This window comes from Atractosteus spatula, chromosome 5 (assembly GCF_055471065.1).
Source record: "Atractosteus spatula isolate fAtrSpa1 chromosome 5, fAtrSpa1.hap1, whole genome shotgun sequence".
Classification (NCBI taxonomy): domain Eukaryota; kingdom Metazoa; phylum Chordata; class Actinopteri; order Semionotiformes; family Lepisosteidae; genus Atractosteus; species Atractosteus spatula.
This window is the reverse complement of record NC_142710.1, coordinates 52,963,137-52,990,814: the sequence shown is the minus strand read 5'-3', so window position 1 is coordinate 52,990,814 and position 27,678 is coordinate 52,963,137. Positions and strand designations below refer to the sequence as shown.

The 27,678-nt window shown below is 37.9% G+C and overlaps 1 protein-coding gene across 2 annotated transcripts in view; it reads right to left on the bottom strand.

The window, feature by feature from the left end:
* Positions 1-680: 680 nt before the first annotated feature.
* The window catches only part of rbm6 (RNA binding motif protein 6), a 28,728-nt gene continuing 1,730 nt past the window's right edge, over positions 681-27,678 (bottom strand). Inside the window, exons 3-23 of one of the 2 annotated variants that reach the window (XM_088916802.1) lie at positions 25,223-26,840; positions 24,862-24,951; positions 23,225-23,294; positions 18,972-19,045; positions 11,465-11,539; positions 10,508-10,784; positions 8,842-8,999; positions 8,223-8,323; positions 8,068-8,125; positions 7,684-7,735; positions 6,867-6,943; positions 6,657-6,771; positions 6,213-6,310; positions 5,520-5,795; positions 4,969-5,121; positions 3,985-4,050; positions 3,124-3,345; positions 2,907-2,981; positions 2,532-2,602; positions 2,083-2,152; positions 681-1,616 (exon numbers count right to left, since the gene is read on the bottom strand). In XM_088916802.1, coding sequence (XP_088772928.1) covers positions 1,518-1,616; positions 2,083-2,152; positions 2,532-2,602; positions 2,907-2,981; positions 3,124-3,345; positions 3,985-4,050; positions 4,969-5,121; positions 5,520-5,795; positions 6,213-6,310; positions 6,657-6,771; positions 6,867-6,943; positions 7,684-7,735; positions 8,068-8,125; positions 8,223-8,323; positions 8,842-8,999; positions 10,508-10,784; positions 11,465-11,539; positions 18,972-19,045; positions 23,225-23,294; positions 24,862-24,951; positions 25,223-26,840 — 3,895 coding nt within the window. In that variant the 3' untranslated portion in view covers positions 681-1,517. The remainder of the gene's footprint in view (positions 1,617-2,082; positions 2,153-2,531; positions 2,603-2,906; positions 2,982-3,123; positions 3,346-3,984; positions 4,051-4,968; positions 5,122-5,519; positions 5,796-6,212; positions 6,311-6,656; positions 6,772-6,866; positions 6,944-7,683; positions 7,736-8,067; positions 8,126-8,222; positions 8,324-8,841; positions 9,000-10,507; positions 10,785-11,464; positions 11,540-18,971; positions 19,046-23,224; positions 23,295-24,861; positions 24,952-25,222; positions 26,841-27,678) is intronic. The other variant, XM_088916803.1, reaches the window with a different exon arrangement.

The window sequence follows — 27,678 nt, the reverse complement described above, 5'->3', positions numbered from 1 at the left end:
AAGTGAATTACAGTCAATACTTGTTCTTGTCAACAGACCTATGGTTATCCTGCCATCTATATTTTAAAATGGGTATTGCAGTGTTACATAGTGTATATGGTTATCTTCACTCGGAACTCGTCACCTTCCCTTCTTGAAAAGAAGGAAAAGACATTAGACTCACCTTCTCAATTAATTGTAACCATTCTGTCATTATTCTATTACAGGTGGGTAGCTGCGTCAATATGCGTAAGCTGCAAAGGAACAATAGGTTTATTCCATGCTGAAAAGAGAAGAAAGAAAACCCGTTTCAGGTGTGTGAGAAGGCTCCACGGTCGAAATGTTGTTTTCTTTCTTCTCTTTTCAGCATGGAATAAACCTATTAATTATTCTATCACTGTTGATTTAAAGATCCTCTTAAGGACATGATGTGCAATTTTAACTTGAAGACTGCCAGGCTTAAGAGGTTCACTGGAAAGTCTCTTAATTTCCACTTATGAATGTCAGAGGGTTATCTAACCACACACAACACTGAAATACCTACAATGTTAACCTTTGGTACAGTTTACCCCTGTAGCATGTATTTTAATATACAGCATATTTGCTTGGATTAATGCCACACCACAAAGGTAGCAAGTCCTTTTCGAGTACGATTTTCAAAAAGCAGTCAATGCCAAATTAAAAAAAAAAAATGAAGCCAGTGATCTACAGACATTTTTACTTTAAAAATGTACACTGAAGACATTACAAAGCACATCTGGGAAAACAAAAATATAAAAATCATTGTGTTAACAAAGAAAGTACAATTGTTAGCGTTGCTGAAACCATCCTGTGGCACATAAATCAAGGTTTCAAGTGTAAAAACTAGACATACAGTATAACAAAGGTCTTTATATTCAGCTGGTGGGGCAAACTTAATATATAGCTTTTTTGCCAAAATCATGGTATTATGCAGCAGCTCTAATATACAGTCCACTGCAGGCCGACCTTACTTTGTTTCCTTCAAATCTGGACACAAATCTCAGCTGTCAGAGGTGAAGTGAAGATACTGTCACCTGTCCCTCCTTCTCAAACAAGGGAAAGTGCAGTAGATGCTTGAGTCAAATAGCAGATATCGTAGTCTTCCTACTCCTGATTACTGGCCAAAAAGCCACAAAAGTAGTGGCAGACGTCATTTGTTTCAATGATGGTCACTTAATCACTTTTAATTAATATTATTTACACTTGTCAATGCTATTTTTGAAGTGCACTGAACACTGATTTCTGCTAGTGAACAGTAACTGTAACTAGCCATAATTTTCTACAACTTCACAGTAAGGCATATCCCTTAGAGGTTATTGTCAGGGCACTTTCCGTAGCCTGTGTGGAAGAAGTGGGTTTACAACACTTAATAAACCCACATTTGGTAAGAGTTTCAAAATGAAGCCAGTCCACAGCATGAAAGGAACAGCCCTACGATGTTTTGTCAATGTGCTCGGACATAAGACATTTTTCAGAGACATGGGAAAAATTAGTTCCAGAAAGGCAGTCCTGGGCAATCATTCCAACTCCTTATAGCGGGCAAACATGGCCTTTCGAACAGCCTCCCGGTATGTGGCAGGGGTCCTGACCTGCGTTTCCGAGCCCCTTTTCTTCTTCTGAATTTAAGATCATGAGAAAAAACTGCATTAGGTATCCAATACCAGATGAATAACAAATTAAGTAAAAATAAGATTTGACTTGGCAGAATTAGGATGTAAATATTTATTTTAAGACCATTCAGAGACCTATAATATCTGCAAGTATATACCAAGAAGGAGTCAATCTTTTGTTGCTTGTTATATTAGTATATAACTTAAATAGCTAAGAAAAATCTAAAATGAAACAAGTTTAATTTTTAGCATTGTAAAATAACCTTATTAAATTGTTTTCAATATTTATTACCCGTGTTTAACACTTTAGATGGCAAATATTCAGACCTCAAACATTCCAGTACATTTCACTGCACACACTACCTTAATTATAAAGTATAAGCTTTAACAACAGAATTACTTCTAAGGCTGAAAATCCAGATCAATGAATCCCAATGCCTGAATGAAGATGCAGGCACTGTGTCTCTCTTACCTCAAAAGTCTCCTCCTCCCCTGAGTTTGTCTTCACACCCCCTGCCTTGCGGACACCCTTTTCTACGTCACTGTTCAAACACAAGGGACACAAAGAAGGTGTTTTCAGGGGGGGTGGCAGCAAGTCTGAAGTGTACGATTCTTCAACTCAATTCATTTAATGGAATATTCTAAATATGTGTAATGTAAAATGAAAAATATTTAAACTAATGAACAACCTCATGTTATTCACTGGATTTTGGTCTAATAACTTTGTAGCATTGTTGAAAAAGTCTGAAAACGCTTATGTCAACCAAAACGGATTCCTAACACTCAAGTCAAGTTGAAGGGAATATTTCAGTTTGTAAAATATTACACCATGTAAGGGTTTTACACATTGCTTTTAATTTATCATTAATTATATTTGTCCCCAAACCACACAAAAACACTTGGTGAGAAAAAAGTACCTACAGTGAATCAGAGCTCTGGTACTTTCTTCGTTTGGCTTCAGTAGGAGAGCTGGTCATATCTCTGGAACTCATCTGGAGTAGCAGCCAACAACAAAAACAATTGTTAATCGACAGGGGATACCATAGCTGGGACTGGTAATATGTGATGAAAATGCAATTCCTTTTGATCTTAGTAACGTAAATCAATAACGTAAACCTTAATTACTCTGTAGGTCAAGAGAAACCTCACATTATAATATTCAGTTTGTTTTTCAAACAAATTTTGAATATCATAATATAAACTAATCAGGGGAGGAAGATGAGACCACTAGACATCACAAAGGGTTTGAAAATAGAATTCTGAAGAAGAGATGAAATATTATATCCTCTCATTCACCTCTCTCTCCTGGCTTTCAAGAGCCTCCAGTTCCTTCTTCGACCTCTTGATCTTCAGGTGTATCTCCATGTTTTGCTTAAATGACAAAAAAACAACTAAGAATTCCCAAGATTCAGTGACAGAAGAGCAGAGATTAGCACTTTCCCAAAATCAAAAAGTTGATACAAAATCCAGGAATATTTAAGAGACCTTCACACTTATCCCAAAATGACAATACCTTATGGAGATCAGATAGCTTCTGGTGCCTGACAAGAGCATCTTTATTGGGAAACTGCCTCCGGCAGAGCAAGCATGCCATCTTTTTCCAGTCTGTCAATCTGTCCTCTTTCTCTTGGTGGCTCTTCACAGCCCGTGGCTCTTCCTTTCTTTCCTCTTCCTCCTCCTCATCGCTTCCTGCTCCATACTCCGACACCAGCATTCCAAGAGAGCCCAACGGCCGCTACACATGGGGAAGAAACAGAAACCGAGTGTTCTGGATCACTAAGAGCAAAAGGCCAGATTTAAAATCGTAAATAAAGTCTTTACACACCAACACTATCTTTGAGCACATATCACAAATAAGCAATACTGTCTTGATACCTGTGTGGAGAGTTCAAGATTCATTAGTTATACATTGCAATTAGTTATTAATAAAACTCTACTAGACAAAGGAAAACAGGAATAAAAATATTTGGTATTGATTACAATGTAAAACATGAACAATTATATATTATGTCTAACAAAAAAATATTAGTTCTAAACAAAATATTTTTTAAAAAATTATAAAAAAAGGTTTGAACTTTAAAGTATTCTTCAAAACGGTATACTCTTAGGTTAATTGGCTTCTGGGAATATTGGTCCTGGGTGTGAGTGTGTTTGTGTTTACATCTGTTTGCCCTGCGATAGACTGGCGTCCTATCCAGGGCGTACGCTACCTTATGACCATTGGTTGCCAGGTCTCTCCGACCATGAATTGGAAAAAGTGGTCATAATATCAATGTATAGATTTCTTGCTGCCCAGGAAGGACTAATTTATTAGCATGCTCCATCCCCTGGTTTTCCGGAGACTTATATAATAGTTAAGAAGGCAAATCAATACCTTTAGAGCCTTCTCTTCTTTCTTTGGTGGAGCAAATGGCTTCTTAAAAATATCATCTGCTGTGCCCTGTGGTTCAGAAAAGGCAGGCAGTGAACAGGAAGAAAAGTAAAATCAGACGCTAGTGACATACTATGGGCCTCAAATTGAATTTGGCGCCAGTTGTGACAATTTCCAGCAATATAAGTTTTAAACTGGTGACATCATAAATCCAGAAAAAACATACTTTAAGGGAAAAAAAACCTAAAGTACTTCACAACATTAACATATCTTGACTAAACATGCAAATGTGATCTGGCTTTCCAAAATCATGCTCCTGGAATTAACTTCTTACAAAGCTTTTGATTCTGCAGCAAATGTTCTTAGAAATCATATATAAATTAAAAATATCCTCACTGGCCCTTTAAGAGTCTCAGAGATTGCACTATTATCTTAACAGAGCAGTAACCTGAGAATCGTGGTTATGGGAAAGCCACATTTTAGATAAGAATAACCATGTAACCAACGAATATGAATTTAGAAAATGTGCAGGAACTTTTATTTTAAAAATGATCAAACTGTTAGAGGAGGGAAAAACACTTTGTGATAAAGGTTTGTGATAATTTGTGGAAACTATGGAAGCAGAATGACTGCTGATCAGGGATTAGTAAACGTGACATGAGACACGGATGGGGAAAAACATTCAAAGCTATGATGTTAACTGAAAAACAATTCACCTTGTATTGGAATGAACAGTTTTAACTATTAAATGGGAAACTGAGTTTCCTTATGTAAATTTAAAGGGATGTGAACATAATTTAAAACAAACACCAGAAACAAAGAGCTTTACTTATTACCCCCTGACTAATTATGACAATTTGTTTGGTTATGTCACGGTTGCCAGAGGAAAAACTAGTGTCAGTCCATCGACTGGAAAAAGTAATCAAAACATGCCCTGTGGCAAAGAGCAGTCTGGCACAAGGAGTGCTGCTCCCTTCCTCTGCTCACCTTCCTCTCAAAGATTGCGAAAGCTGCATCTGCAGCCTTAGAAGCCTTTTTCTCCTCCGTGTTCCCTTGAGGCTTCAGGACTGGAGAGGGCGCTCGGATGCTCTCCTTCTGTCGATTCTGGATTTTGGCCCATCGCTCCATATCTTTCATAATCTTCAAATATACGACACATTAATGCATTTTCCAATACTTGTGAATTCCAAGCGATGTCAAAATTGTAAGGGGACTGTTAGGAAGGGGTGTAAACAAACCTCCTACCCATTTTCAGTCCCTTTGTGTTTAACAAGAGGCTGTACATCACACCACTACAGAGTGATTAATATGGCTTGCTTTTGTAATCCCTTGCTTGCAGCCGTGGTGTGTCTGAGCAGAGTAAGCAATGGCAACAACAGTTCTAGCTGTTCTTTCGGAAAAATGTGTGCAGTTTTAAGAATAGAATAAAGGAGTTTTTGAATTCTATTTCATAAGATGCTAGAACAAAGTATAGTCACAGGCAGAAAACAAAAACATAGTGTCTTTGTGAAACAATGTGTCAAAGAGGAACACTGTACCTTATGTGCTGCCAAGCTTCGAGGCTTGTCATCCTTCTCTTTCTTCTCTGGCTTGTTCACCATGTCCTCTTCCTTCTTGTCCACAGCTCCCTCACTGCCTGTTGCCTTTGTGTCTTGGGGTGTCTCCTGGGGCACCACCGCAGGGGCTGTGACTGTTGCTGCAGCCGTCTGGGAGCTCGGGGGCTGAGCCTCAGCTGTGTGGCCTGGGACAGGAACATAGTCCTTCCTGACACTGTCCCAGTACAGGTACTGCTGAGTCTGTGCATTGTAGAAATACTAGTACAACAAAAACAATGAACAAATCATAGTTTTTTTTAAGATCACAACAGTGAAAAACCACCATGTAGTTTTAAAAAAAAGGTATTCTAGAAATAACAGAATTCGTTACTGTTAAAATGGTGATTTAAAAAATTCTGTAAGTTTTTAATAGTGTAAGCTTCAATACATATATCTTACATGGGCAAAATGTAATTACCTGAATTCACAGGGAAAGAGTCAATTTCAGCTAATTACCAACAAAGAACTACTTGCAAAATACGGTACACCCTCTTTGTCTTTCAAGTAGCTGTGAATAAGAGATCTTTCAATGATTGGTTACACTGAATGAGACTTTGTCACCCTCATCAAAACCCCCACCTCAAAACAAAATGTTTACAGACTGAATAAGTCATTTATATTATTCCCAGTACTTACCCTGGAGTTAGGGTCATAGTACAGAGTGGTCTGGGGATCATAATAGAAGCCAGAGGTGGCATCATACAAGTATGTTGACACATCAGGAGCGACAGCGTCTGTAGACAAGTTGATAAATTCAAAATTACATACTCAAAAGTAACAAAGAAACAAGCTTAATTGTGGTGTTTAGTTGTGTTGTGTACATATCTTTACACAACTTTCTTGCAAAAATATACTTAATTTAGGTTTGGTTTTTAAAAGTAGAGATATTCGATCTTTAGCCTGGTCCAAATGCAGTATATCAAAATTCCTTATTTTTCTACAACAGGAACAACAACCTTGCACTGTTAACAACTCATCATAACTATTAAAATTCAACATTCTGTTAAAGGAGAATTTGATATTATTGTCAAAACAGGTTACTTAAATATTAAAGATAAAATAAGCATCTCCTTCCCTCACCATAGCTATAGGCATCAGAGCCATCTCCCACCGCAGGGGTGATGGCAGCAGAGGCCTGGGGGTCTGTAGTCTGGTAGGGTTGAGCAGTGGCAGGAGTCTCTAAAAGGCCTGTACCCTGGAACAAGGGTGAGAGGACAAAAACAGTCAATATGGCAGCTCTGGACTTGGAATCTGTAGCCCCCTTGTTGATGGACTACTTGCTCTGAATACCTGTGGCAGATGAGAGGTTTGTAACTGAAGATCAGAGCTCAGCGTGGCATCTCCACTGACTGCAACTGTTGTTTCCCCTAATAAACAAAACAGCAAAAGTAAATTTCCACACATGGATTTCAGTACAGCGCAAAAAGTTGAAGGACCTTGTATTTTCCTAAATATAGTAACAAAAACATAGTGCTCATAGCTCGAGGGCTACACAAACGTTTCCTTTGATTTACCTCTAGACAGCATCAATACAGGACATAACCAAACTGTCTCATCATTGAATTTGTCAAATTTATAACCTCCAACAAAATGTTCCATGGTCTAACACAATGCTTAGGATAACTATCATCACCTTTAGTGTTCGTCACTTTGCTTCAACAAACATCCTAAACGATCCAATTTTCTCTTGAAAGAGTCCTCCATCTCTGAGAAGTTTAACTATTCTAGCTACCTATCCCACAAGCAGCAGCTCAAAGGGCAAAGTGTTAACAGGCTACAGGAAGTGTTAGCTGGACATGTCCCTTTTGGGGTTCAGCAAAACAGCAATTTCAGTAATTGGTCTGGCACCTGGAAACTTGCAGCAATGGAAAGGAGGTATTTAATTGGTATTAGTTGTTTACTGTTCAACTGTCAGTAGTTGAATATTTCTGACAGTTGTTTGTGTCAGAGGAGGAAGTCAGTAGGTCCTCATTCTGTAAGGTACTGCCACAGAAATTGGTTCTTTGTAAAAAAACACTTTCACCATGAAGAAACTAGAAAAGTTTAGTTTTTGTGAGGACTAAAAAACACTCCGTGCTTAAAAATCAGGATAGGAGAAAAGCCCTACCTTGAACGACAGCTGGGGTCCCCACAGAAGTTGGAAGTGGCTGGGCATAGTACTGTTGTTGAAAGAGCAGAAATCCATCAACATCCTGCATCCATTTCCATTGGTTTTACTAAACAAGTCCATCCCCCCTGTCTCTGTATACATTAATGATGCCCCTGGCCCAGTAAGATACAATACTTCTAGATTATATTTCCAATCAAACCATTTGGTCTTGGTAAACCAATTTTGATTCTTCTTAACTTTCATTATACTGAATCGGCTAGTACAGCAGCAGCAATATTTAACAGTTCTCCATTATTTAATAGAAAGGATCACATTTATTATTGGCCGCAAAACTTTTGCGATGTCAAATTCTTAGTTTCTAGAAAACTACCAGACACTCACCTCTGCACTAAGATCGGGATATCCCAAAAGCGAAGGTTTTTCAAAATCCTTCTTAAAACTAAAAAAAAGAATCACAGGAATGCATGTTAACCAGATTCAGTGTTTGTGAATTGCACACGTATATGGAAATTAGGTCAGGACCAGAATTCACTAACCTTTGATTTTTTAAAGGTCTTGCTACTTCCACATGTACCCTGGCACCATCAATTATTAAAGGCTGGGGTTTGGTGAGTAGTTCCACCAGATGAACAACTTGCTGTGAAAATAAATAAAACCCCAATTTAAACCAAAAATAAATCATGAAGGACCAATACATAGTTCACATTGTTATATCAGGCGAGGTAACGGTGGTATGGACATATTATGAGGAGGGACGTTGAGGAAGTAACAAAGAGGGTAATGGAATTTGAGGTGGAAGGTAACAGGGGAAGAGGCAGGCCTAGAAAGAGATGGATAGATTGTGTGAGAAAAGATATGGAGGTATGTGAAGTGAGTGAGGAAGATGTGCTCGACAGAGACAAGTGGAGAAGAGCAACCAAAGCAGCTGACCCCAGGACAGTCTGGGACTAAGGCTGTGAAAAAGAAGAAGACCTGACCCGTGTTTGGAAATACACTGAAAATAATGATTTGATGTCAGAGCTACTGCAATCAAATTTATATGTTGTGTTATTTTTACAACAGAGCTGTTACTCTTACTGAACTTCAAAATATCACTTCCAGGCATACTGACAGTGGGAAACGGCACTGCCATAATGGAAACTGTAAAGTGCTCACCTCATGTGAATCCATGTCCACAAAGCAGAAACACTTGGACCCCACGGGTTTGCCTTTCACTAACCGCACATTTCTCATATCAAGGTAGGCGAATGGGTCCAGAGCCTTCAGGATTGACTCAACTGTGGATGTGCACTTCACATTTTTAATAATCATAGCTGAAAACGCAAACAAAAATGGAAGAAACGTTATTGCCCCTTGTCATAGTCACTGTTTAAAGTACCAAATTATAGTATCACAAAAACCTAAATCAGAACAGTTTCAATACTATTGGCAAGCCTTTAAAACAGATAAGTTAACTGACTTTCTTGCAGAATGATGTAAATTGGAAAGATAGCTAAACTAGATGTTTGCATTTCAACTGCCTGATAATGAAACCAGGTAGTCTCTTTAAGTATATGCTGACAGATTACACAGAAGGTCTACTTCCACCTGCATCCCAGAATCACTGCTGGAATTGCATTACATTCTTTTGGGAACAGTGCTTACATGTGAATAAAACAGCACAGGAGAAGAGCTGATGCTCACACACCTGATACCCTACAAGGGTGCCAATACTGTATTAATATAAATATTTTTTACGGCAGTAGTGTGAGGTTGCCCAACGCCTGGTGTGTTGGGTTCAAAGATGCCTCCCAGAAACTTTATAAAATCTTAATACTTTCTCAGCCCCTTTACACTAGAACATATCAGATGTGCTAAAACTGCCTTCTCTAGAAGTTCTCTTTCATCTGAACCCAATCGAGCATTTAAAGGATATTATGGAACACCACTTTGACAGTGTCAAACTTTAGAGGAGCTTTTCCACCTCAATCAGGCATTGTGTTGACTGACTCTCCCATGGAAGAATGGTGCTGCATCTCATTTCTAAGAGTGCTTCCATTCAGTCCTCTAACGATCCATTTCTTAATGGCATGGGTAAGAGAAACCGCAGATATACATGTTGATTAAAAAGTCTAGTTATTTATAGTACAATAAACCACATTATGTAGGATTACCAAGAGACCCTACAACTGAAAGACTAGGAGTAAAACCAGAGGTTATTCAAACAGAACAAGCTTTCTTGGGACAAGTTCTATTAGCAGCTGCAAAAAGGCTATTACACTAAACTGGCTTATAAAGAACTAACTCTCCAACCTATGGACAGTGGTTGTCATTAAGAAAATAAATGTATGTGATGGAAAGGGTTCTGTAGACTGCAGATGATTTTTTCTGAAATACTCAAGCTACTTATAGACAAGGTAGAGTGACCATAGGACAAATGAGTAATTATGTATTGATGAAAAATTAGAAAAGTTGACTAAAAGTTATGAAACTACTTCCCCCATGTTAACAAAAATATAAAAACAACTGAGAGAATGTAAGACTGCCCTAGGCTACAGCAATGTTACTAAGCTCATCTGTATATTTGTTTTTTTTCTTGTTCATTTGTTTTGATAGTAATTTATTTGGATTTAATAAAGATAAATGATATTTTCACATTTATAGTAAAAGTGTAGACATACAAGAATTTGCGGTACGGCATCTACAAGTATACAGACATGGAGGAGTCTCAAACTTCCTTTCATGGGTGTGTGTGTGCATGAAAAACTGAAAAACACAATAAGAATGAATGTGCAAAAAAAGACTCGTGAACTGGAGTAACACGATTTTCCACGGCACTCACTCTTGCTTTCCTTGAAGATGGGGTCGACGCTGCGAACTGTGGGGCGCGAGTTCCACGTGCCCCAGGACTCTGCAGGTTGCTGTTCCATCAACTCTTGCCAAGAGGCATCATCCTGGGGTTGCTGGAGCCAATCTGTTTGAGACTCGGTCTCCCCAGGCGGGTGCTGGGAACCGGGCACCTCGGGGACAGGCTCCAGTGGCTGAGGCTCTGGGGGCGCTGGGGCTGGAGGACAGACCTCCACAGACTGGGGTTCCTCAAGCTGTGACTCCTGCTGCACCTTGTTTAAACACAGAGGAAGGATTTCAGCAGCACCATTAGCAAGATCCTCAATAGGGAATATCAATAAATAACTGCTAATATAATAACTTAATAACCAATTTGCCACTAGTACAATGCACAGATAAGGTTTCCACAAGGAATTATATCCCAATGACGCTTCTCTTAAGGTCATACATTTGGATAAACATTTCTAAATAAAACAAATACAACTATAATTTTATTACTATCTGAGTTGCAGTTCTAAGAACACCCTCAGGAATGTTTGCCTAGAATAGTGGCACTGAAGGAGCCTTTAGCAGTTTCAGGTTATATGTAGGTAATTTTCTTTAAACAAATAAATTATAACAAATCTCTCATTACTTAATATGTAAGCAGCAAATGTCAGTTTGGAAGACTATGCATAGAAACCATAAACTGATTTAATGGAAAATGAGATTTTCCCATATTAAAAAGATATAGTACATCTTTATTAGAACTATTGAAATATGATGCTATTGCTGTTACGCAACTGGCAAATCCAGACTTTTATGCTTTGCATTATTAGTGACAGAACCAAGAAAAGAAAAATAACTGTGCCACGATGTTACGCAGTAGCATCATATTAAAACATAGGAAGATGTTCTATAGAACTGAGAGACAAAACAATGATTAACACCCCAGTAAGGTGTGGATACTTACAGCAGAAACTTTGCCATTCCAGTCTGGCTCGGCATATTGCATCATCACAGTTTTGCTGCCAATCTTCAAGGCTCCCTGGAAAAAAATGAACATGGTTATTTTCCATCAAATCTTTACTTGCATGGTTAAAAATAACAGAAAACATTTATTATCTTATTAAAGTGTGTGTGCATTCAGCATGCTTCACCGCAGATATGCTGTATAATGTGATGATGTTCAGTTATCAGAACATGTATCTGCCAAGATGAAGACTTAAAAGAAAATCATTTCATACACATACATGTGAAACATCTGCGCTATCTGATATCAGCTTAGAAGAAAGAGCAGTCATAGTGGCCATTTAAGGTGAGAAAATGACAAGTTTTCCCAAGCATAATTCAGTGGGATGGCTCATGAATAAGCTAATGCGAATGTGACTTTTTTGTTTGAAAACTGGACAATTCAAAGTAGCAAAATGAGGCATAAAGACACCGATATTTGAGACCCATGCCTGAGTGAGAAATAAGTTTTTTTTAATTGTTCTCTTGTGAGGCAGTACTCATGTACAATTTGACAACCTACAAGCTTTTAACAAGGAATTGAAAACTAAAAACTTAACGACTTATGAGACAACCAACTGCATTCACTTTTCTGACATTTTGGTGCTATAACCAAAATGTATATATGAATCTACAATACTTAAATAACTCTACTACTGATCTCGGATGATAAAACTATAAAGGGATACATCTTGATGTGCACATTGAAAATATGCAAATATAAAACTAAGGGCCAGATAACATTTGTATATGATACATAAGATTTGATGTTTTGATAAATATCAGTAAAACCTTTTCAGGAAGAAGTGTTCCAAAGCATTCCAGACTAATGACATATTGGAGCTTGTTCAGGCATGCAAACTGCTCTTTTCATGAAGCACGCTGCCAGCCAATACCAAAAGTCTTAATTTTCAACAAACAGCATGCATCTTCATTCAGGTAACATGATAGATGCAAAGGAGGAGCAGAGCACACTCGAGCTGATAATTCTACACTTTCAGAAAGTTTTTGGATGGTGAAATAGCCATTACAACAAAGTAAACTGTGACTATTTAGACAGCTGCAAATTTCAGCTCATAACTTAGTTCCCCCCTAAAAATCAAACACTACATGCTAAAACTTCATAAAAATTACACTGACTTCAATTTTGTTCTACTTCAACTGCAAGGTTATGCTTGAGGTATGCAATTTTATTATTGAGAATACAATTTAGTTTATTGCTTTATATATAAAGAGATGCTCTCTAGCCTTAGCACATTCAAGGTTGAAAATACTGCAATATATACCATGGTCACTGTATATAACAAAGCAGTAAGATGTGACTTAAAGTAAGACTTCAAGGAATTTAGTTTAGCCAGTGAAAAAACACAAAACCCTACATTAACTAAGGGTATCACTGAAGACCAGGAAACATTCACTTCTTCAGTCCTTTAAATTTTCCGATTTATCATGTAGATGCATGTTTTTTTATATAGCCAAGTATTCCAGAAGGCAACAAATTGAGCTGAGCATTCAAAATATTTGTACTAGTCAAAGATCTTAGGCTACCCACTTAACATCAACCAATTGATCACATTATAAAAAAATTAAGTTATGTTAGCTGTGCAAAGTTCTTCACAAATTGCAAACCCATTTTATAGTAGATTACATAAACTTGCAGACATCTCAAACCAGTTCACATTTGTGACAAGTGTAAAATCCATATAGATGGTACATAAAGGTTTAAAGACAGATACAGTATTCTTTCCTAATGGAAGACACACAGTTTCTTATAATAAATACAGCAATAGCACATAAAGCTCCTGTTGAAAAATGGCTAAAATTTTGGATGCAGACATTAACTTATGAAGGTGACCAATTTAATTACAAAGGGAAGAAAAATGATGCTGTTTTTTAAGAATGGATGATTTCAGACTTAGTATTAAACCATTACAGCATAAACCAAACTATAAAGTTTTTTTTAACATAATCCATTTTTTAATTGTTAGACATTTCTTTCAGAACAATATCTCTTAAAATAGTCCCATCTAAAGCCAAGTAATAAGTGGTTGTCAGTGATCTTAATTAGATAGGTCTATATTGTTTTGCTCTTTTAGAAATCGAAATCCCTATTGTTAAAAACTACTGTACTTGTAAACATCTATGAATGTTCTTTCAAAATGTATAATGAACACTTCAACACTGTACCAAAGGTCCTAAAAAAAGTCAAACACAAATACACTTTGTATGAATTACTAAAAAGAAATTGTTACTTTACATGACAGTGCCCTATTACAGAGCATGCCTGATAAAATTAACAGGAGCAAAAAAAAAAAGTGATACCAAGTGATAAGTGGTATCAGTGATACCAAGAATAAAATATTTAATAGTAATTCTGTAATTTTAAGTATAACGAGAACACAGGTCTTTTAAAGCGGATCTGCAATGCTATTTTTAAATTTGGGGGTTATAAAGAATCAGCATCGATGAGTTCATTTCAAACCACAATAAAAACACAAAGTATACAATAACATGTAAACCCCCAAATTACATCACAAAATAGAGAAAATGCCCAGGTATGCATAGCACCATATTACCATTATTGTCTGTGACTCAGAATGAGGCAACAAAATATCTGATGATGTGCAACGGCCCTATTACATTAACAAGCACGTTTGTGACTAGATCCCTTTTAATACAATAGAAATATTGTTCTAAGTCGTAAAACCATATTCAATTCACATCTTAACCTAGGTCTTAACCATAATTATGATAAAAAGGATCACCTAAATTGTATTTCTATCAAGCTCTGATATCACCCTCTCCTTGCGTTCTCTTTTCATTGTTTGCTTTTTATTGGCAAAAACAGTAGGAATGGCACCTGGTTTGAACACAAGTTTTGGTTGGGTAAATGAAATGAAAATATTTCACATTACGAATTGTCAGGCTTCGTAATCATGTAAACTGCAAAGCCGAGAAAATTTCAATATACATGTCCTATCCCAAATTAACTATTTTAAAAAAAACAATCCATTTCTGTTGCAATAAAACACATGCCTTAGATTAAGCGAAGTTTGCCACTGTATTAATTAATCCATAACTTTAAGAAACCGACACATACAAGACGACATTTTAAAGATACTTCATCTAGAATACTGACTTGAACAAGTGCAATTGAATTGAATTCAACATATTGACTTTGGGACAATTTTGCTGACAAATATTACTTACTTGTTAAGTCTGCATGCAGATCACGTTGGAACATTCCTGTAGTGAAATATCTGCTGTACAACCTGTCCTTATTTACTCGTATAAATTTACACACTGAATCTCACTGAGAAACGTGTTGATGGGACCAACATCAGTGTCCATGTTTATTACCCATCTCTTGGCTAGCTGAATATCCCTCGGAAAAGGAAACAATTCTTGCCAACTCTCACTCTCGTCCCTTGGTGAGACCAGCATATTGTGACAACACAGAGACCATACAGTACTTTCACAAAGTTCACGATTTTGTGCTTAATTTGGAATTTGTAAAATTTTGGGATGCTGCCAGTTAATTCAAATTTGTTACCAAGACCAGTCCGAGAAATTGGGACTGCAGTTCCCCTTTAACAATTTTAAAAGTGTTAACGGTGGCAGGCTTTCTAATGTATCCGGGTCATAAATTCCACTGAAATAGTGCTGATTTTGGAGATTAAGAAGGCCTGGTTCAAGAGATCTCACATATGTTCACAGAATGTGAAACATGTCACAGTTTAACAGTTTTGTTTCATCCGTATCTTCATATCATTCACCTGTAAAGTGAAAAGACTGCAGCAGTAGTATCTAATTTTGGTCTGCAGGGATTAGTAGCATAGCAGTGTACGAACACCAGTGGCTTAGATCCTTTTGCATAAAAAAAACAGAACACTCTAAAGATATGAGAACATTCGGCACCAGAACTATATAGGTCTAGGATTTAAAGCGATAAATGATTGTAACAGTCACCATCCGAATCACAGCTGCAAGATTTTTCAGTGTAACATCTTTCGGCTTGAAAAACCTCACTCAAGTGCAAATAGTTATTCTATTAATGCCATGTTTCTGTTACAAAAAAGAAATACACATCCTAGGAAATTAACTGAGAACCAAAATCATAATATTTAACAACTGAGTATTAAAAGGCAAATTTGGTATAGCTCAATATCAAAGAGTTTCGATTTAGAGACAGCACAAGATGCAGTTTCGGGAACATTGCAAAGACAACCAAAATTAACCCAAGAGCCATTAGGTGTAGATTTACAGCTTTTAGGTATATAAAAAGCATCCATGGTGTAGCAGAATACTGCAATAACAAGTTTCCTTTAAAGGAAGGCATTTTGTTATGTGTAGCCACTCATTCTGCCTAACAAAGGAAATGTAACTGACATAAATAGAAAATAGCTAAACAGCGCAGCCTTTTTGTTCTACAAACTAGATGCCTTCTTCACTTAATAAAGGTGTGAGAAGTAGTCATAAATCAGCAGTCCCACAAGTGGCCTAGATGCAGCTCATGAAAGCGTGTGCACATATGGCATTCTCAGATCTCTCAATGACAAAGCTCACAACAAGAAGACATTTGTACTTTGCTTCTATACTAGCAACTGAATTGAGAAACTAAAGGAAACAAAGGGAAAAAAAACATTCTTAACTTTGCCTTGAGTGTTTGACAGGTTGCGGGCAATACTGCTCAGGGCTTGCCGCATCTTGTTTTTTTGCAGTAGTGACTGAACACTGGTTTACAGACACCAAATTTTTCAACAACAAAAAGGTTTCATTATACAGAAGGCAGAAAAAAGTACACGCACGAAACAGATCTAATCGCTTTCTAAACCTTTCAAGAAGAAAGGGACATCATACCTACACGTCTTACATTTTTCAATCTCTAATAAATTAATGCAGGTGTCATCAGCACAAAACCTAGAAAAATCATGGTAATAGCTATGGGCCATGTAAAAGCTAAAAGCTAAAGCTTTTTAGGGAGTTAATTGTTGGAATGCATACAAAACCCATTCAGGTACCTTGACTCACATATTGCTTCTAATGAAAGGATTAAACAATCTTGCAAATTATTTTCGGAAAAAAAAGAACTACATTTACTCATACCAAACGTTGTCGTAAAAGAAGAAAAGCTGCAGATCATGCAACCGTCCCAGCAAGGAATCGGTCATGTGAGAAAAGGATAAAAAAAATCTTATGTGGAAAGGGGCAATATCCTGGGAAGACGAGCAAGGTTTTGATTTTGTTCTGGTACACTAAAAATCAAAATCAGAAGCTGCTTTTAGAGGTGTAAGGCTGTGCCAAGTCAGAAAAGGCTTCCAAAAGGAGAAGAACCTTCAAGTCAAGAGCCTTCCGACCAACATGGCTTTGGAAAAGCCCCAGAAACGGATACTGTGGCATAAACAGAGTTACCAGTGAAACAAGCCCCCTCTTCCAGGATTCCAGATAACCTGGGGAACACCCCCAGCACTGCATGGCAGCTGCATGACAGAAGTCTAACTGTGCATTCCCTCAGTGGTGTTCCACATCTAGATTATGCCAGATCCAAAGACCTGAAGTAGCTGGTTATCCCAGAGGTCATCACACCCGAAATGTTCTTACTGCTGAGAAGGGAAGCACAGATGAAACACACTGTTTGGATAATCACACTCGGCCCCAGCTGGGCCTGACTTGCAGCTAGAAGCATCAGAGAGTGAGACCTGATCGATCAGAATTGATCCATCATTAATCCACCATTTGCCCACAGGACAGACAACATAACTCCTAACTGCAAGACAATTCAACCCCTATTCAGAGTGGTATGACACTAAAGACAAAAAAGAGCATCTGGCCTTCAGCTGGAGAACTGAATAAAGGATGTGTTCTTTTATCCATTAACCTAATAAATTACCAAACTAACCTATAAATACATTTAATTTATATTCTTAATTACCTACAATCCTAGACTCCGGAAATGAGTTTAATAGTTAGCCTAAGTAACCACAAGCACCAATGTTTGCATTTTTTAAACGTATCTTCAGTTTATTTCTGTGGATCACTTATACCCATTTTCCCCAAAAAGCAAAACTCGGACTCAGCGGCACCAAGGTTCAGAGATCCAAGACCCGCAACGCAACCTTAGAGACTTCGAACACACCAGAAATCTTTTCATCATGAAAAGGCGAGGCTTGAAGTAAACAAGAACACCTTCCGTACTCTAAAATATAGCCAGAGGGGTTTCCACTTCACTGTAAACACTACCAGAAATGATTTACCATATTACGATGGGAAAGAAAAATAAAGATTTCAAATGCATGTACTAGAACACCAGAAACACAAGCATTTACTACAAAGCCAAAGCTTATCTCATAAGGCACCACTAAGATTAAACACCTACATATTTGAAAACAATGCATTATACAGACTGACTGAAAAGATGAAACCCTTCAAGGAATAATGAATGACCCAAGAATAAAAGCAAAAGTGATGGAATGACCAAAAAGCAACAATACATACACGTAGACCTTGGCATTTATATTACCATTTTAAAACCCTTCTAGGCTTAAACCTTTTACAAACAATGCATTTGTTTTGCATTTTAGCATGTTTAAACATACCATTCAATTTGCATAACAGCAAATAACATGACCAATACTTATTTCTAATTGTTTCAAAACATTTCAATTAGATGAATCAGCAGAAATGTAGCATGAGTACATAAGAGAAACCACAGCTACCAGACTTTCTGGGTAATGGCACATATGAGCATCACTCCCAAACATTTTTTTAAAGCCTTCACATAATCTGCAACAAAGGAACTAGCGTATGAAAGAAAATCGCAATCGAGTCCAAACAAATGAAACCAAATTAAGAAAGGAAATAATCTGTAATAAAACTATGTACTCAAAGAGAAGATACCATATTATGAATAAGAGATCCCAGACCATATGGTTAAATGTCATACCACTGAAAACTCCCAGCTTGCACGTATCTTTTTAACCCTTACGTAAGTTTTAACCAATTATCCCTCATAAGAAACTGGAATATCCATCAGAGATGCTGTAATACATCAAAACAGACTGATGAAGTCCTCCAAAAATTGATTCAAATCTAGCTCAACCTAACAACCATACTAATCCAATCCATTCACTGTACCTGAGAAAGGTATAATGTATTTCTCTCTTCAAAGAAGCTGTCACTTCTCTGGCACTATTTTCCATAAATTAAGTCCGAAATCATTCACCTCCTTAAATTTTTATGAGACCAGACAAAAAAAATGTTGAACCAAATCAGAACCACGTCAAACCAATGTTATTTCTTAAGCATCTCTAGTAGAAAGCAACTCCCTCTCTTTACCAAAACCTTGCACACTTGGAACCTTCCTGCCCACCACCCCCCTGCCATGCCAGCCCCCGCCCACACCCCCAACCACCCCAACTCGCTTCCTGCCCAGGGGTGACAGCAGCCGCAGAGCGATGAGGAAAGGCCACCTGGTTGGACTCCATGAAGTGGACTGCATCCTCGAGGTTTAAAAACTCCACATAGGCGGTATCGTAGCTGTAACCTGGGGACAGCATTTAAAATACAGATGGATCTGTGTTAGTCATTGGCCGTCATGAACAAAAATCGACAAAACATACACATCTCAGACCATTTACAAGCATAAACTACAGCGGCGACTCTTTTGAATTATGAAAAGGAAAAACGCGCCACACTTCTCTTTTTCATTAGAGGATGCGTTTAGAGACAAAGGGAGGAGAAACGAAAAACCAAAAGGATGAAGAATAACGTTATTGCAATTTGCCATACTAGAATTTGGATGGGATTAAAGCTACGTTTTACATCTTCTAAGAAACTGACCTAAGTGCGTTTTTAAAAATACCAACAGCCAGAGTTGCACAAGATTGGTCATCCTTAAATCTTCATACTCCAGAAATTCACATGCATTTTTGTGTCATAAAGTTCACTTTGTACTACCGTGGCAAACAAACTTTGCAGTTATTCAGGCTCTCTTCTTCATTAGGTTCACTTCTTCAGTAATGTTTTTGTTTCCTTAAGCACATGTAACTTTCTGGATAAATAACTGAAGATTAAATGCTACCAGACGCAGGTTTTAAAGTTCAGCCATTTAAAAGAGAACACCACAACTGTAAATATAATTTGTTAAAGAGACCAAATATTTGCACATGGTTATAACAAAAAAAAACTGTTACGAGCACCTTTGGTGCTTTAAAGAGAGTACAAAGGGGTGTCCCAATGTAGCAGTCGACACCTGCAGTAGTTTTAGTATCCATGTTCATTATGGATATTCATTAATGCAACAACTCATCTTTATTTGCTAGCAAGCACTTTACGTCAGTGTGCCAGAGTGCTTTAGAAAATTTGAAGGATTCATGTCACAGTGATTTTAAAAACCAAGGTAAAACAATAAATAAATTTGATAATTGTGGTCTAATAAAACATTTTATAAATCTGTATAAAATGATATTTAAGGTCATTTTAAAACTGAAGACAAGAAACGGAAGATGCACGGTCTACAAGTGAAACTTGTACATTTCAAGTTTGTTGAAGATGTAGAGAAAATGGAATGAAGCACAAGGCTTGCTCAAGACTAACAAGAGAAACATCCCAGCTGGGATCTAAACCCACCCCCCTCCATTCTCGGAAGCCCTAATCATTACTCCATGCAGCAGCTGCGTTAAAACTAACCGTCAAAATATGATCCTATTAATATAGCCTCATATACTAAATCTACTATTTCTGCCTTTTTTTATTACGAACATCCCACTTTGTTTTCAGCCTGCTAGCACAGTGTTCTAACCATGAGAACAGCAAATACTTTTCCCTCCTTGAGCTTGAACAATGCCAGTCTTGTATTTCAAATGGTATTATCCCTGCATATAGGTGTATGGATACTGTATGACACCACACTAGTTTACTGCCAGTGCTACTATTGTTGGTAAAATACTGAACACTGCATCTCAGGGCTTGTTAACCCACATCTCCTTTGTCTGTTTTGAGATATATGACCCATCCCTTAGAAAAAGGCATATGACATCTGCATATGATCTGAATCAGACACCCAGTTACATTAAATTCTGATCAAAATTGTATAAGATCAATCACACACTCTCTGTGGCATGGAAACACATGATCTATATTTTTAGGTGTACTGCCCACCCCTAACGCTAAATACTGTGCTAATTATTCTGGATGCTCCATTAAAATTTCAGGAATACTCCAGTAACTGACACATACATCATGCAATTTCCAATAAATTGCAACTTTTTTAAAGTTATTTGCCGCTGGAATGTGATCTGTGAAGTGGTGCAATTCGTACATGGAAGGAAAGAAAAAAATCGGAGAGGAGGTTTAAAGAAAAACTTCTGGCTTACTCCGCAGTACAAACAATATGCCATTTTAGAAGGCTCTCAGCCATCAAAAAAAAAAAGTTTAGACCGCTATGACCTCTCTACTCACAAGAACACAAAATTTGAAAATTATACCATCTTAAAACAGCCCAAATTTTGAGCCTCATTCACAAGGCTGGAAAGCCCATTGCAAACAACTACAGGTCATAAGAATGTTTAATATTCTCAATTATAAATGCTACAGTGCCTGAAGTCTGAAGTTGTCCCCTGGGCTTATCCTTTAAAAACTGCCTAGGATTCTGTCATAATGCTGAAGGATCTGGAATGAAAATGGAAAAGCCACACAACTCCTCAAGTTTAAGCATTCAGGATTACCTACAAGTAGCATACATCGGTCATTCAGTAAGTAATATCTTGGAATACAAGTGTGGAATTTCTACACAACTTTAGATCCTCTGAGGTATTAATGACCTGAGTAGGAAAACATCCTACAAAAAAACAGGAAGCAACAGAATAAATTCAGTACAGCTCTATAAAATTCATTATCTTTGTTTTTAAAAACTGTCTTTCCATATCTATAATTGCTGCTTAATCACCACAGTTTCTTCACACGGGACATATGTGCCTTCATGGCACAAAGCTAAACCACAATAAACAAGCAGTCAGTACTTTGGCAGTAAGTTTGGAACAATCCTTACGAGCCACACTACCATTACGTTCTGAATTATAATATTCACCACACTACAGTTCACCACAGAAGGAAGGCGTAAAATACAAAAAAGTCAATTTTATACATTCAAATCATTTCCAAAACTTTTTTTAAAAATGTTGGTTTTATACTGACACTGAAAAACACTGAAATCCATTAACAACAAAAATATTTTTCTTCTTAAGTTCATGAAATACTTCAGGTTTACAGAAGTTGTCTCTATTGTTTATCTATGCATACAAAAAGATATGACAAATATAGTATAACTGGACCAACCATATGAGAATAACTATTATACTACATAATACATGTATAAATAACTACTGTAATAGAAAATGGTTAAATAGTATTACTATCTGAGGAACCTCTCTTTTAAATAAACTTTTCTTTTAATATTTTTCAGTTACTTCTCCATAATTATACCCAGTAAAATTATGAGGGCAGAGTCCGTTGATCTGAAGTGCAAGTCTATCTGCAGCAAAAGTTCCTCGTTTATAGTAGCAGTGCACGAAATGTTTAAGTTTGCAGATGGCATGAAAGAAATCTGTTGAAAGTGTAAAAAGGAATTAAAAACAGCAGTAGAAAGAGAATTATTTGTAGAAGGTAGAAAGTATATTGCGCACTAGGGCAAAGTGAAAACTTTGATTCTTGCTGAATAGTTGGATTTGGGGTGTTCAGCATATTTCTATGAGTAATGATGTTGCCTTCAACAGTAGATGCTAGTGCTGCGCGGGTTGACTCACCGACTCAGGTTCACAAAAGACTTTCGATCGGGTTAGGCGAGTACGGGTTTGTTTCTCACAACGGTGGGCAGATAAGGGGAAAAAAAAAGCTGACCCGCGCATCACTTATTGTTTGGTGTAATTTCGTATGGAGTGGGTTCGGGTCAGTACTTTTATCATTTTAAACCTGGTCGGGCTGGTGCGGGTTCGTTTCTCACAACCACGGGCGGGTGGGGGTCAGAAAAAAGGTGACCCGCACCTCACTAGTAGATGCTATAGGGAGTACTCAAACACTGCACAAGCAAAACAAAAATTCCACACACATTCTTACGAATGAGCACACAGATGCTCATTAATCACGATTTCTTATTAGAGAAAAGTGAAACATTCTGTCACAGTCAATCATAGATGAATACTGTCATAGACTGACACTGGAAGCCACAGATGACAAAAGTTAACTCTCCTGCTCCAGCCTGGAGAGTTGATATTTTATGCGTTTCCTCATAAGATCCCTGAATACTTCCTATTTTGAGAAATAGTTGAGGACTCATCAAAAGAACTCTTGAGTTCAAAACTCAAACATATTTGTGGACTAAATGAAGATAAGTACGATACTAGTTACATTACCCATAGAAACTTGATAATGTTTATCATAAAGAGTTCGCTTAACTGAATTACCTATGCATTTGTTTGCATGAAGAAAAGGGGTTTAAATCTTAACATCAGAGTACTGTGATACGTCACATGTACTTTAAGACTGGTTTTCTTGTTAATTATATTTAATAGAGAAAAGGGCAATGACCAAACATCATTAGAACCGACAAGACTTCGAAGAACAAACTTTAAAGATTTTCAAAAGACAACTAAGATGAATGTTGTGCAGCGAAATGGCCTTCAAGCCTTGTTCTAATCACTATTTCTCTGTAGTTCTGCTCTCTCACCTGGTACAACAGCCTTTATTTTCATGCCAGGTATCGGAACTCCATCTCGAACAGCAAACGCAGAAAGGATCTACAAAACAAAAAATGAAAAGGTATTGAGAAAGTTACACGGGAATATGTCTCCCAAAATTGTAGTCACGACACTTTCAGAGGTTAAAAATTGCAGCTGCTGCAGAATATGTAACAATGACTTCACAAAACCACCCAAAAGATTGTTCAGAACCATTGGAGAGATTTTTCAGATTACCACCCGAACTCAAACCAAACAGATCATAAAGGGTTTATGAAACAATCTGAATAAAACTCCTCCAATGAGCTCTTTAAATATGAGAACATTATGTTGACATAATTATGTCTAATTTACTTTAACTCAAAGTTTGCCTGTACGAGTTTAATAAGGCAACAAGCATGAAATATTCGGCAGGTTGCAAATATCAAATGAATCAATGTGTTAATGAAAATTTTTTAAATCCCTGAAGCGTTTCAAGAACAAGAAACTTTCATTCAAAAGCGTGAAGGGTTCGGCTTAGGCGATGCTCAGTTATGTTTTATTTTTAGAAAAGACGCTTCCTCATTGATCAAAAAGTTGGAAAACAATGAAGAACCACACTGAGAAACCTAGGAAATAAAGTCACAGTCTTTATATATTTTGTACTAAAATGTAAGCTACTAATTACAAACAGAAGCCTCAAACATAAAAGACTTCTGATTCATATTTATAATCAGATGATGATCACTAAACAAAAATAGACTATGCAGTCAGTACAAAGCGTTTTAATTATTTTCTAAATATTGTGGGAAACGGTATTGAACGCCTACAATAATTTAAAGACTTTGACAACTGAAATAACATTTAGGTCCACAAAGAGTACTACACCCTAATTTAAGATTGAATGTTATGCAAGTTCAAGGCACATTTGTGTGGTTGGTTAATATTTGGCAAGACTATTTTTTTCTGCACTGAAATGCTTAAAGAATTAAGCACTGTGAAGACAGTGCACACCGAAAGAGTGCTGCGTCAGAACCTCCCGTAACTGGAGTACACAATTTGATCGATGTGCTGCATCCTACGTTTTGCAGATTTCTCCTTAGCCAACGGAATAGCCTAAAAAGCACAAAGTTCTACCGATTTCTGTAATTACATAAAATAAAAGGTCAAATAACAATCAAATAGTACAAAAGCAACAACAGAAAAAATGGCGACTCAATATCCTGCCATCTTACCCAAAATATGAAGATGAAAAGCAGGGGATAAGAAATATAAAACATATTCATTATAAGAAGCAAAAGGTCCTCTTTAATAGTTTTGCAAACCAAACCTAACAATAATCGGGAGAACTGCTGCTTTAAAAACAGAAAACATCAAGGTATGTAAACCAATTCAAACAATGTAAAACAACTGCCATTACATTTTTTGTTCGGTCAGATTGTAGTCATATATGAGGCTCATGATATCCATAACTCCAATAAACACATTTAGAAACTTCAATATAATTCCTGTTTTCCACACAAATCATTTGAGTTGCAATATTGCTATACAAATCAATTTAAATAACATAAATCTGTACTTTTTTTGTACAACATGATGTATCCCTGTATCTCCATTGGCACATAATAACATGCATTAAAGTATGTACCTGTTCCATTGTAGCAGTTTTAGGAATCCCTGTGATGGAAATGGTTTGAGAGACCTTTTCCTTAAAGGACGCACTTCTGTAATCTTGATCCTTAAATTAAAAAAAAAGACACTGAACATAAACAAAACAGATGGCTAGTTTTAACAGTTCAATACAACATACTAATCTGAGTATCTTAAAAACACAAAAGGAGTGCCTCTTTTTTTATCTATGTATACAATTATATGTGTTAATCTCTAGTAATAACTTTTAAAACTGGGTTTAAAATGGTCTATTTATTGAGATGTTAGCAATGAAAACATGAAGCATTACATTACGTCAATCACAGCCCTGATAAACTTAGAAATTCCTGTGGTCTCACCTGAAGACTGAAGTCACTTGATCTGGGAGGTGGGACAGGTTTGGTTGGTTTTGAAGTTTTCTCCAGCCCTTGAGGTTCCCCATGCTCATAATCAAAGGTATGACTGGATGCGAGCCGGTAATCAATGTCTCTGTAGTCTTGATCCTTGTATTCATTACTCCTTTTGTCCATGAATTTCTCAGTCTCTGCTACTGTTTCTTCTCTTTCTGGACCTGCTGCTGCTTCCTTAGGTTCTGGGAATGTAGAACGATTCTCAATGCTGTGGTGGTCCTGAGACAAACTGTCCATAACTGGGAGAGAATCAAGAGAATCGGCACCCACAAAATAAGGAGGTTTCTCTCTGAATGACCCATTCTTCTCCTGATCTCTTGGTCCACCTTTTGGCTCCTCTCCCAAGGTAGAGTTAATTGGCGGTGGGTCTGTGTGCATTAATGGAGTCTCTAGTAAACCTCTGTGCTCAAACGGTGGCAAATCTCTGCCTATAAAGTTGTCCAAAGGGACACTGCTCTTCCATGGTTGTGAACCCAAAGTCTCTCTTTCTGGAGGAGGAAAAGTATAGGGGCCTTCCTTAGCCCCTGGGAAATCCATGGGACCTCCCTCTCGGCCTTGGAAGTCATGAGTCCCTCTAGGAGTTCTCTCTGGACCTCTGGTTTGAGGAAATCTATCCCTGCCCTTTGGAAAAGGAGGACCCCCCTTCATATGGGGCTCCATAGGAAAAGGCCCCCTTTCCCTGTTATCTTGAGAGTGAATAGGCTCATCCCTATTTCTGAAACCCATAGGTGGTTCTCTTTGTTCTCTGTAATTTCCATCCCCACCTCTAAACTTTGGTCCATTCCATTCTCCAAAATCTGGGGGCAACTCATCTCTTCCCCGTGCATCAAATGGGACACCATCATTGTTCCTGAAACCAACAGGAGATCTTTCCCTCTCCATATATTCTGAAGGAGGTCTACGCCTGTCTCTGAGGTCCATGTCAGTATCAAACCTCCCTCCCCTTAAGTTTACAGGAGGTATACCTTGCCTCTTAAAGTCAGGAAATTCTCTGTTTTTTGGTGGCAAATCCTTATTTGACCCATCTGCACCATCCATGTCCCCCCAAGGCCTGTTTCTATTCCATAAATCCCCACCACCCTTATCATTTCCCCTCATATTTAGTCCATGACCTTCTCTACCCAAGATTTCCAAAGGAAGTCTTCTCCTGGAATCCACAGGAGGTGTACTGAATTCGGGTCTGCCCATTCCATGCCTCTCTCTTAAATCCACATTTGGCTCATCAAACTCGCCCATATGCATAGGTTCTCCATCTCTTCTGCTATTATCTAAATGATGCATTGGAGGTCCCCTAAAATCTGGAGGTCCCCTGAACCTGTTTCCCATTTCTGGTCTTCTTCTCATTCCAAATTCAGGCTTATCTCGTCTAGGGAAGTCCATACGGGGATCTCTTCCTCTTAAGTCCATAGGTTTAAAATCTCGCCCCATCGCGTCTCCTGGATGTTCATGTCGGAACCTTATGTCTGCAGGAGGCCTGTCCATCGGTCTGTATGGCATTTTACCACTTCCTCCAAAATCTGGAAAAGGCCGTTTTGGGGCATCAAACCTCTCTCCATGGGAGTCCCCACTGCGACAACAACAGAAAAATAAAATAACATAATGAAACAAAATATACACAGAGGCTGGGACAACTGAAGAATTAAAACTGAATATTTGATTATAAACTACTAAGGGGGCACACTGTGAAACAGATGCATTGAGGAGATTACAGCACACTTCATAACACATTAACATTGCAAAAATAATAATAATAATAATTACTTGCTTACACTTATGTAGCGCTTTTCTGAAAACTCCACTCAAAGCACTTTACAGGTAATGGGGACTCCCCTCCACCACTACCAATCTGTAGCACCCACCTGGATAGTAGTGGTATATACGCCATAGTACGCCAGTACGCTCACCACACATCAGCTATCAGTGGGGAGGAAAACAGTGATGAAGCCAAATCGGAGATGGAGGATTATTAGGAGGCCATGACTGGTAAAGGTCAAAGGGAAATTTGGCCAGGACGTCGGGGTAACACTCTTACTCTTTTTCGAGAAACACCCTGGGATTTTTAATGAACACAGAAAGTCAGGACCTCAGTTTTATGTCTCATCCGAAGGACGGCGCCTTTTTACAGTGTAGTGGCCCCGTCACTATACTGGGGCATTAGGACCCACACAGACCGCAGGGTGAGCGCCCCCTACTGGCCCCACTAACACCTCTTCCGGCAGCAACCTTAGTTCTTCCCCAGGACGTCTCCCATCCAGGTACTGACCAGACTCACACCTGCTGAGCTTCAGCAGGAGTTCCAGGGTGATATGCCAGCAGCCATATCACCCTGCAACATAAATGTGAGATGTTTCAATTTCTCGGCATGCGCTCTGAGCAGTCTCGTAAATCGATGAACGGCTGACCTG